The following is a 12103-nucleotide window of genomic DNA, read 5'->3' on the forward strand; positions in this document are numbered from 1 at the left end:
AAAATAATGATTGAAAACGGCACGCGATCCCAATCACTACCAGTTTTAATTGGTTTTGGGTAATCGAATTTTTTCATTAAAGCTATATCTTGAATGTAAGTTTCCGAAGTAACTTGGTAGGCAGGATAGAAGTTTTCCAAATTTTTACATTCAAAATCAGGCAATTTTAGTGTTTTATCTCACCTTTAACAAGTGTTAATATATTTGATTCTATATTGTATTCATTACTTTAGATTTGTTATGTATATGTTAGTAAAAAAACTGTGTTAGTAACATACTATAATACAAGTACCAAAAATAACATAATACATATCACTTAATATATTATGCACTTTTTTACAGGGGGTCGCGGTCTACATGGAGTGAGGATGAGCGTACCCCACGCTGTCCGCTTGGGCTCACCTGCTATCCTCACTTGCAATTTCCTCTTGGACGGGGATGCACTCTACTCCGTCAAGTGGTACAAGGGAGGTAGGGAGTTCTACAGGTATACGCCGAAGGAAACGCCCGCATTGAAAGTTTTTCCAATGCCTGGTCTTACAGAACATGATGTGAAGGTAAGAAACATGAGTAAAGACTTTATTATTCTCATTCTATTAGATACTTATTTGGGTGCGACGATTCAAGTACATTTAATGTTACTGTATTCCTTGTCTCTCAATGATGGTCGAGGAATCATATAGGTTTTGTATCACCAGTAAACCAGATCACTAGGCCACGGTATTTTGGAATGAGGACCGAGTAAGGAGGAGTAGGAGAATTAATGCATGGATGTAAGATCTGCGATTAAAAACAATATATATAAATATACTAACAAATAATCATAATTGATATATATTACAATCTGCCACACAGTTGTAGGCAATAGGTAATAGTGATGAATGATCTCATTCATACTAAAATAAATAAATAAAAAATAAAATAAAATAAAAAAAAAAAACTCTCTTAAAATATATACAAACAAAAGAATAGACAAGATGAAAATAATCAAACTATCTGTATGAAAAATAAATAAATAAAATAACATAATGAATCATAATTAAAATTCGATTTTTATAGTCACGATAATAATTAATTAGGTGATTCCAAGATTTTTGGGTTAGTGCGAATGTTGCGGAGTCGCAGTTATAGAATACGACTGCAGAGTAGTGTTAGATATATTTTATTTGAGTTTAAAAAAGATGCAGAGACTCTAAATCATATTAAGTACAACTACTATCTACAGACTACTATGTACAAATTATTTCCTAGAGTGCCCTTCGAATGCTCTTTTTTACTAACCTCTAAAATAATAATCTCTCATGAGGTTATATTTATGTGCCATAGGAAGGTGGATTGCAAACAAAGGCGCCTATCTAACACTACAACCTACGTTCTCGATCATCGCAGTTAAAATTTTCAATAAAATATTAAATATGTATTTTTTTTTAATCAAGTAATTATTTGTAATAGGCCACCTCAAATTGACTGTCTTTCTGACGGAAAGCTTTAAAAGAACAAAAAAGAAATTAAATAATCTTGCTGGGACTAAAAAAAATTAGTTTCCTATGATAAAAATTTAAATATAAAATAAAATCAACATAAAACCTTCATAAATTAAATATTTTTTTTTTATTTATTAATATTTACAACTGTATAAAAAACTACAACCAGTAAATTTGATCATAATGACATAATGATATGATACAGGATGTAGAGAAACTGCCCAGTAGTAGAACTCTATCATAAATTAAATATAAAACAAAATTTGAAATAAAACTGTCCTTCAAGGTAAAATAAAATAAAAAAATAAATAAAATTTACAAAATTAATAAAAATAAAATAAATTACTGCTGGACGAAGTCCAATGGGTCGGATACGATGATTTCAATCACTATTCTTCATTAGTTGGTGGGCCCACGTCTATACGGCGCTTCGATTCACACAGAAAGGATCTGACAATTTGTGATTAATTATACAAAGGCGACTGGGTGACTGATATTAATCCATAAAAAGTTATCTGTTGCTAGGTAAAATAATCCCTACTGGCCTTTATTCTAATACAAGGTAATAAATACAGTAGCTTTTAAAATTAAATCTCAATTCTAACGAAAATAAAAATTTAATTAAATGAAGAACCTACGTCTATTAACAAATATTAGCAAATTAATACTAAATATGGCGTTAACTAATTGAAATATAAGCCTTTTTGTTTAAATATGGGATTTAATTGATATCATAACATTTAAAAAATATTTTTTTACAAATCATTATGATTATTTTCTCTTTTCAATCGTAACGAAAATTGAAGGAAATGTATTCAATGTTTCTTATATTTAAATATGTCGCTGCTTGGCACATCTGATAAAAAAAAAAAAAATTATTTTTATTTTGAATTGGAATTATTACAAAAGTAGTACGATATAGAGTGGTTACTTACTCTACTAGGATCGTTCTACAGACTAATGTATGTACTGGCTGTCACAAAGTAACTACGGTCCGTAGAGCAATCTATAGGATAAATCAAATAAAAAATTTAAAAAAAGCATTTTGTTTCTATAAGATGTGGCACTATTTATGATAATTCAATTTTCCTGTCTTTAATCTCTTTGTTTCAAATTATTGTTTACCATTATAATCTAAATTGGTGTTTATCCAGTATAATTTTTACATTTAAATGTGTTTTTGCTATGAAATATTTGTTTTTTAATTATTTGTTATAATATAAAATTATTATTCTTTTTTTTTTTTTTTAATTATCCAACTAAGAGAAAAAAACATTGTGCTCGCCACCTGTTTTCAATTTTATTCATAAATATGCACACAGCTACTTAATCCAGATGTAGATAGTGAAACGAGAGGAGGGGGTCCGATGGTAAGAACAAAGGACAATATGATAGTTGCATAGCAGTATTTTATGAGGGAATAAATTATATTTCCACAGCTAACGTTGTAAAAGAAGATCAAATGGCACATGACAGTTAAAAAGGATACCGATAGAAGCGATAAAAATAAAAATATTTTTTATGATGGAATGACCGGACTGAGTGGCGTAGGTTTATTAAGTAGAATTGATAGTAAGATTCATTATTGCCTTAAAGTACAACGAATAAACAATTTTTTACAGAAAAAAATATAATTGTTAAAAACAAAAAAAATTAACTAACAAAAACCCTTTTTTCATAGACCCTTATTAACAATACCTAATATTACAAGAACCGAGAAGAAAAATAGGCAGTTGTCTCACCCCAATTTTTGATTACTTTAATGAAAACTATGTAAAACTGAAGAGTCTGCCAAGTATAGGTAGGTAGGGAGAATAAAAATGGCGCATGTTTCAAAACCTTAAAAAAACATTTATTTTTCATTCAGAGCTTTCTATCTTAAAAACTACCAACTAGAAAATCTAAAAGAACATTATTCAAAGAAGAGTAAATTTGCTGAAATATTAGCCCTAATAGTAGAGCTATTTACGTCCAATAGTTCTCGAGATATAGCATTTTAAAATGAAACATTTCATACAAATGTACTGAAATATCAGTAGTTAGTGAATCTGTTTTGAGAAATCTATATCTCAAAAACCATTTGACGTACAAATTTCTATTAGCACTCAAATTAAAGCTAAATAATTGTACAATAATGTAGTTTATGACCTTTACCTTCGTAGGAATAGTAGTTTTCATGATATTTGCTAAAATAAATAAAGTTAGGACAATAAATTTGATTTATGAATAACTTTATTTCAGAAACCATTAGACGTACATATAACAAAATGAACTCACAAAATGTTAATTTGTAGTTGTTTGTATAAAATGTTAGATTTAAAAAATATATATATATATCTAGAACCACAAGACGCACATATGTCTGCCAACACTCAAAATAAAGGAAATTTAATTTACTATAAAGTAGCTTATGACACTTATCTTCGTAGGGGCAGTAGTTTTTATGATATTCACGTATGAATATAAATTTGGAAAGTTAGCAAAAGTTGTCCGAACAACTATAAATCAATTTATTTAGGAAAATATCTTGAAAATTACTACTCATACGAAGATAAACATCATAAACTACTTTATAGCTCATTAAACTAGCTTTAATGTGAGTGCTAATAGACATCTGTATGTCATATGGTTTTTGAGATACAGATTATTGAAAATAAATTCAGAAACTACTGATCTTTCAGTACGTTCCATACAACATTTTTATGAAAAAAAGCTTTTTTAGCAAATTTACTCTACATTAAATGATGCTCTCTTAGATTTTCTATTGTTGTTGGTAGTTTTAAAGATATAGAGCTCCAAATAAAAAATTTATTATTTTTAACGTTTTGAAAAAGTCGCCATTTTTTGTTCCCCCTACCTATAGGGTAGGTAATACCTGCAGACTCAGCAATTTTGACTAGTAATTATACCTAGTTTTCAATTAAGTAATCAAAAATTGGGGTGAGATAACTCCCTTTATTCTACTCTTGGGCTCTTGCATTATAACAACATAACCGAGTGTCATCCGATGCGAAATATTCAACGAGCCAGTATTTTTTTTAAACTAAATTAAAAGCTGGTATAAATCAATCAAGATAAATAAACATGTATGTTTGAGAAAGGTTTACATATCATAGTCACACAATGAAATAACATCAAATATGAAGGGTTCGCGATTAATTTTGGACCATAATATTATAATATTTAATTGAGTAACGTTCATGCAATTTAACGATTTAGGAGGAAATAACTTATGATTCGTTATGATTAAATTATCTATATTTGTTAAATAACTGAATATTTAATGGAATTTAATTATCCATAGCAGTTGATTGCAGTTGAACCTATCATAAAGCGGTCTGCTGAAAGTGATTTAATAATTACGTGTTAAAGGTAATATAGATTGTATATGAAACAAATAATATTCATAAAGAGACCATAGGGGTCGTTCATCAAAATCCAGAAGTATATGGGTATATGTTATATAAAAGTCTATCCATTGTTAAATTTATATAAAATACTATTTTAATGATTAGTGTACCAGTGATGCGGCGAGAGGGATGCGCTGGGATCTCTTGAGCTCTGCTCTACCCCTCACACGTGGGGGATAGAGTGGGCTCAGGGATCCTCAGATCGATTGTGTAAATATTGTATATATTATTTTATCATGTTATCTTATTTATTTATTTTTCATAGAGATAGTCTGATTATGTTCATCTTGTCTATTCTTTTGTTTGTATATATTTTAAGAGAGTTTTTTTTAATTTTATTTTATTTTTTTTTTTTTTTTTTTTTTTTTTTTTTTTTTTTTTTTTTTTTTTTTTTTTTTTTTTTTTTTTTTATGTATGAGATCATTCAGCAATATTACCTATTGCCCACAACTGTGTGGCAGATTGTAATATCTATCAATAAATAAATCTATCAAAAAAAAAAAGATTAATGTAAATCATCATATAAGACCATGATCAGCTATTACTTATGCTTACAGGATTAATCACTTGTTAACTTCTCCTAAACTTTCTCTCTGGCTCAAGTTACTGATACACAAAAGTATTCTGTACGGGGCAGCTATACAGTTTCAGGGCAATATCCCGAAACGTATTCTAAAACATACTACTCTGCAAAAGAGCGAAAACTGACATCCATACGACACTTGGATTGCCGACAGTGACTAATTTCACTAAGACAAATCAAATTCTTTGATAGCTTTCAACGCTGCACTAAACCAATTTTTTTGACTATAACACAAACAGGGCGCCCACAAAGGTGGTCAACCAACAGAAATAATAATAATTATAATAATGAACCCGAAGGTTCGAAGCCGATACCACTAAACGCTCTCTGCATACATCCCTCCAGTGACGCACCTCCAAACCCAATTCTACTAAATCAGTTTTAACGCAATCCTCCCATCTACATTTGGTCTACCCCCTCCATATGTTAACCCGTCGTTTCAGTGTTTATTAACATTATCCGCTTGTTACTGAGCCCTACAACCTTATACGCCACAGTGCTATAACTTACCGGATTTAGATCCCTTAGTGTTGCGTTATCTTCTAAATTCTCCTGTTAATTCATCCTTTTTCTAAAACACACATAAATAGTCATAATAAATAAATATTAATAATCAGAAAACATTAATTATACAGTGAATTTTAAAACACAAGTAATCTATACCAACACTATACAGAGATTTTAAGTAAAATTAACTTATGAAAAATATGGAATAAAATAAATGTTGACAATTATAATTATTCTTGATATAAATTGTAATAATAGCAAATTAAATTGGAAATTTAACCAAAATATAGTTGAAATAAATAAATTAAATGCCTCATCTGAGTGTGGGGAAGGTTACAAATAATGTGATAAATTATAATAGTAAAAATTAATTGTGATTAAAAGTTTTAATTTTTAATTTAATGTGAAGAGTTGGCAATTTAGGTAATTAGGTATAATCTAAAAATTTCTTATTAACAAAATTATATGATTCCCTAACGTTTTAATGTCTCGTAGGATAATTTGTGAACTGAAAGTAATGATATGGGCAGAATAGCCTTCATAAAGTTGTTGTTTTTTTAATTATGTGCCTCTAAAATTATATTTAGGTATGATAATTTATTATTAATATTCTTAATTGTTTAAAATTGTTATACATACAATATAATAAAAGCTTTTTGTGATAGATTGTCCTTGAGGATGGCCGAAGTGGCCGAAACGTCAGACGTATAAAGAAATAAAAATAGTTTTGAGACTAGAATTGGATAAAATTTATTTATTTAAACATTTTTTTTTTTTATTCAGGGGTGTGTTTACAGCAATAAGATCATAAAATTCTTACAAATCTATTTCTTCGAAAACGAGAAATGCTACAAATCAGAGGTTATTTGTAGGGTAATTATCGAAAGTGACCACCGGTTAACGAATCGATGTTAACTGCAACAACAAAGCCATGATGAAATACACCTCCATTTAGCACTGCTCTCCCTAAACAGTTACTTTAATGCGATCCTCCTTTATTGCCCCTATAAATTGGACCTTTCTGTCATGCTTCCAACTGCGGCGCCACTTAATGTAACTGTTAATACTTAACGGTCTTAATGACTCTATACTAAAAGCTGTTCTTGCTGGTAACTTTCCTAATCTAAATTAAATCGTTAAAGTTTGAAGCATTCGAAGTAGTCTTAATGTGCAAAGGGTAATACCATAAACGTAAAGTGCATTGTTACCATCCAATAATGTCTTATACAAATTTATATAACACTATAAGAAGCATAATCCAAGTTATCTTAATAATTTAAGTTCGATTGACTGGAATAGTTGTGCAATTATTTAATAATTTGAAGTGAAACAATTCTTTCATTTATACCTTTTTTAAATAATTTATTATTATTTACAACTGTATAAAAATAAATACAACTAGTAAATTTGCTATAAGTTAAAAAAAAAATGACATGATCCAAAGAGGTAGAAAGTATACCTATTTTTTTTTTAAAACCTCTTTATTTTTTATATGGTTACATAACACATAATATAATGCAATACAAGAATATACCTATTCATAGAACTCGAAAAAATTAAATCAAATTATTTTTTTAAATATATCGGGCGTGGAGCATAACAAGTTTACTCCTCCGTCAGAAGTTAGCGGAAAATGGGAAACGGAGTTTTAATTTCGAGACTATCTTTGCAATTAGGTGAGCGAAATAAAAATAAATGAAACGTCGGCATAAAATAAATAAATATGATTTTGTTTATTTATGTTGTTCTTTGCTGACCGCACCCCCTCCCGACAAACTTCTCCAATCATTAAAAATAAAACAATTAAATACATTTTTAGAAATGAACACAATGTAAAATAAATTATTACAAATATTCCCAAAAGTTTTATATTTGAAATAATTATTACATATTTTGACGGGTGAAAAATAAATTATTTCTGGATTTTATCTTTAGGAAGTTTGGTTAGTCAATACATAAAAAAAAAATTTTGAGGTTAATAACTTCTAGTCGAATGAAATTTGTATGTAATGGCTGTGGTAAGAAGAAGTGAAGATGCAGAAATAAGTTATGGTAGAAAAGAGAGAACAGTGTAAAATGTGACATGATTTTCATATTGGAAATTATGAGGTTTAAAGTACATGAATATGGGACAGTGGTCCCGAAACGTTGTACTATGTTATGATAATTTAATACAAATTTCATTCAACTGGAAGTTATTAACCTTAAAAAAATTTTTATGAATAAATTATTTCAAATTGATAGATAGAGAAATGCCTAAACATAACAGTGTATAGTGTACATGTATAGAATAAATTTGTGATATATTTTATTATTATATAGTCGTATATTAAAATTATGGACATAATGTGGTTCAAAAGAATTGTTTTTTATTAATCTTTTTGACTAATATTAAATAATAAAATATCGTATTTACGATTTAAATATACAATGATTTATTATTATCACCAATTATTCTTTATTATATCAGAAAATGACACACATAATCTGGTGTGTCAGTTCACATAACTTTCTATACCACAAAATTAAATTATGTTACAAAAGATTAATTTTTAAAAACTTACTAAAAATATTTTAAAAAATATTACTATTAAAAATCTATAAATTAATTTATTAATTTTTTCGTTGGCTAAAAATCAATTGGTATCAGAGTTAAGTCTCAACGCTTTTTATTATATTATCAACAGTCAAATCATTCATAAGTCAAATCATTCTATTTTGTCATAATTTCATTAATTTTAAAAACTTTTAATTTCAATTTAATCAACTTAACGCTATCATCTTGCTCATAAAATAGTTGATAGTGTTATGTTTATCTAAAATTAAGTTTTAAAAATGAATGAAATTGTGACAAAATATGGTAATTTGATTTGTTATTAATGACCAAGGCAGAATAGTTTGCAAACATTTTAAATAATTGGAGATGAGGTTTAAATTTATATTTAAGAATGTCCTTGAGGATGGCTGAATTGGCCGAAACGTTGAACTGTTGATGATATAATAAAGAGTATTGAGATCTAATATGGATACCAATTAATTTATTTAAACAATTAATAACCAGTCTCAAGAAATTGAAAACATTATAATTTTTTTATTAATATTTGATAAAAAATATTAATAACTTTTAAAAAACCAACAACCAGAATAAAATTTTAAACGTATAATTAAAAGGTTTTAGAAAAACTTTATATATTTATTTTTGTCCTTCAAATTACAGTTAAAAGGCAAGGGCCATTTAACTTTACTAGAGCGAGATATACGAAATTCCCCACCTTTCAGTACCTGCATTAGGAGATCTGTGAGAGAGGCAGGGGAAATATAATTCGGGTCACTGGGGTAGGCCGGGTGGAAATACCGGCTGCCCATGAAGTAATATTGAAGGCCCTCAGGAATCCTCAGAGGAAATAATTGCGCCGGGCCGATGGAGGAGTGATGATGAGGATTCCACGGGAAAAGGGAGCGACTGGTGGATTCTACCCTTCCCTGCGTTCCAGTTTTGCATGGAGGAAAAAAAAAGAGGGTAAAACATTATCTAACATAATTAAAACCAATAAAATAGCAACTCCAAACGGTGAAGAATTTAATTACATGCGAAGATCACTCATTTGATCCTCTCAGTATGAAGAGAGAGAGGGACCTGATACCCCTTGCCAGAAAGTAATTAAAAAGATTCTCGTCATGAAAAAAAAACTGTTCTTTGATCCATTGATTAATTTATATATATGAAATAAACTTTTTTTCCTTTTATAAATATCTGAAATGGAATATTAGAAGTTTTAAAATCATCTACATCACTGTTAACGGTAAATGTAATTTGAATAACCCATGTACCACTTGGAGGAAGGAGAATAATGGAGGGGGTAAGCTGAGAGAAAAAGTGAAGCCAAAAAGGCAGACCTTATGATGGACTCCGAGGGCGTAGCAGTAGAGTTCAGACCCAAACCGCCTTCTGTTTCATTTTAGATTATAATGGAGGAAATTCTTATTAATTTCAAAGCTCTTGGTACGTAGCCGAATCCCTACGTGTTGGCTTCACTTTTGCTTCTCACTTATACCACCCATTGAATAATTGGGGTATTTCAAATAATAAAAGGAATTACATAATGATTAGAAAATAACTAACATTATAGATACATAAATATTGTTGAATGAAAAATAAATATTAAAATTAAAAAAGAGGAAAGAACAAAAAAGAAAATATTTATTAAAATCTAAAAAAAAAAAATTAACATTTTTATATTACTCCTTTTGTTTGATATTACTTTATATTTTATTTCTTTAATCATGTTTTTTTCTTACATATTTAATTACTTATAAGTCTTTCTCCCCACTTTTTTCAAAACATTAGTTTTAATAATTATAAATAATAATTATTTGATTAGTTAGTTGTTTTATTATTTTCTGATCATTCTGTAATTCATTTTATTCATTAAGGTTGTTATCTTGTTTTTTTTGTTCTTAGCCCTAATGAAAGAATGAAATACTGGCCGAAACGTTGGCAATGTTACCTTAGTTTTTACTTATTTATATTCTTCGCTGACAGCACCCTTAACCATCTCATTTATTAATTTTGTCGAGTATCGACATTTGTATATCGATAGATTACTTCACAGTGGTAATGAGTGCATTTCCACTAACTTTTCAAACAGTACCATTAAAGATTCTCACTTTTAGGAAAATTACAACTTTTCAATGATTTTTCGGATGAATAGATTTATATTTTATACTTAGATCTGTTCAGTCATAAACGGACGGAATATATTTTGAATAAAAATAGTATAGTTAAAGTTTGTTTTCTTCCCTTTGCCAGGGAACTGACACTTCACACTGTTTCGACTCAATAAATACAATCTGACAAAAAAATAAGAAAATAAAATAAAAGTGTTCTATTGAATAGCTTTTTCCTTCTCCCGTCCGGGAACAACTTGCCCCAGTACAAATTTCTGCGACAGTTTCTTATCCGCTGCCCTTCTATTTTAAAGAAGATTTTGTTACATGAAAACCTTTCTTTTTTTAAATTTTAATAAATCTATTCAATTTCGAATACGCGAATACATTTCAATATTTAAAAAAAAAATGAAGTCTACATTAATTGGACGTTAATGCAATATGAGTAACAGTAAACACGGGGTAACGTGTTTTTTTTTCCATAAAAACGTTTATTGTTTTAAACATTTTTTTTTTATTTTTAAAACTATGTGTGTTTTAATTTAGTTAATGTACCAAAAGAGAAAAATAAAATCCAAACAGCTGCTAGAAAATGGCTTTATAATTAATAAAATATTGGTCGGTCTCCATATTATAGTAATTCATATTATGTTTCTCTTGGCAAACGCTCTAAACTTCCCATTCACTACAAACAATTATTATACACTACGATAATCAGACCAATATGAACATATTCTACAACAGTTCTTAAGAGTATATACGTTTTAATTTAGCTAATGTACTGAGAAAGAAAAAAAATTAAAAACACTGCTAGAAAATGGCTTCAGAGCTAAACAAATTTTGATTCATTTTAAAAATTAATAATGGAATTGTATTTATAATTACTATGATTTAAAATACTAATTTGCATTGCATATAATACTCATTCCAAATAATATACTTTATAGGTATATACTATTGAAAATAATTGTAAATATATATATATATATTATAAAAACTGTTTATTGTTTAAAACATTTTTTTTAATATTTCTAACAATAGGCAGTTATAAAAAAATTATAGTAAATTCTATAAAATCGAAAAATCAGAAAAATAAAAATATAAAATTAACAATGGACATAAATTTTTTTTTAAAGTTAATATAAAAAAAAGATTTAAAACGCTGTTAGAAAATGGCTTTATAAATAATCAAATTTTAATTAATTCCAAAAATTATAACGTAATATATTTATAATTACTATGATTCAAAATTCTAATTTGCCATGCATATAATACTTATTTCAAATAATATACCACTTATATAGGAAAATAATGTTGAAAATACTTGCTAGAGATTTTTTTTTAAAATTATTTATTTAATTTAATTTACAACTGTACAAAATAATACAATAGGTAAATATGTAGTATGTTTCATATACACTTGAAAATCTTGGGAAGGAACCACCCATTGG

At 28.0% G+C, this 12103-nt stretch overlaps 1 protein-coding gene across 1 annotated transcript in view; it reads left to right on the top strand.

The window, feature by feature from the left end:
- The first annotated feature begins 342 nt into the window (after positions 1-342).
- LOC106680382 (cell adhesion molecule 2) overlaps positions 343-12103 on the top strand; it is a 113159-nt gene continuing 101398 nt past the window's right edge. Inside the window, exon 1 of the mRNA XM_067050012.1 lies at positions 343-557. Within this exon, the coding sequence (XP_066906113.1) occupies positions 369-557 (189 nt within the window). The 5' untranslated portion in view covers positions 343-368. The remainder of the gene's footprint in view (positions 558-12103) is intronic.

The sequence above is a fragment of the Halyomorpha halys genome, unplaced genomic scaffold, assembly GCF_000696795.3.
Source record: "Halyomorpha halys isolate HHAL.00 unplaced genomic scaffold, Hhal_1.1 Scaffold17.1, whole genome shotgun sequence".
NCBI lineage: Eukaryota > Metazoa > Arthropoda > Insecta > Hemiptera > Pentatomidae > Halyomorpha > Halyomorpha halys.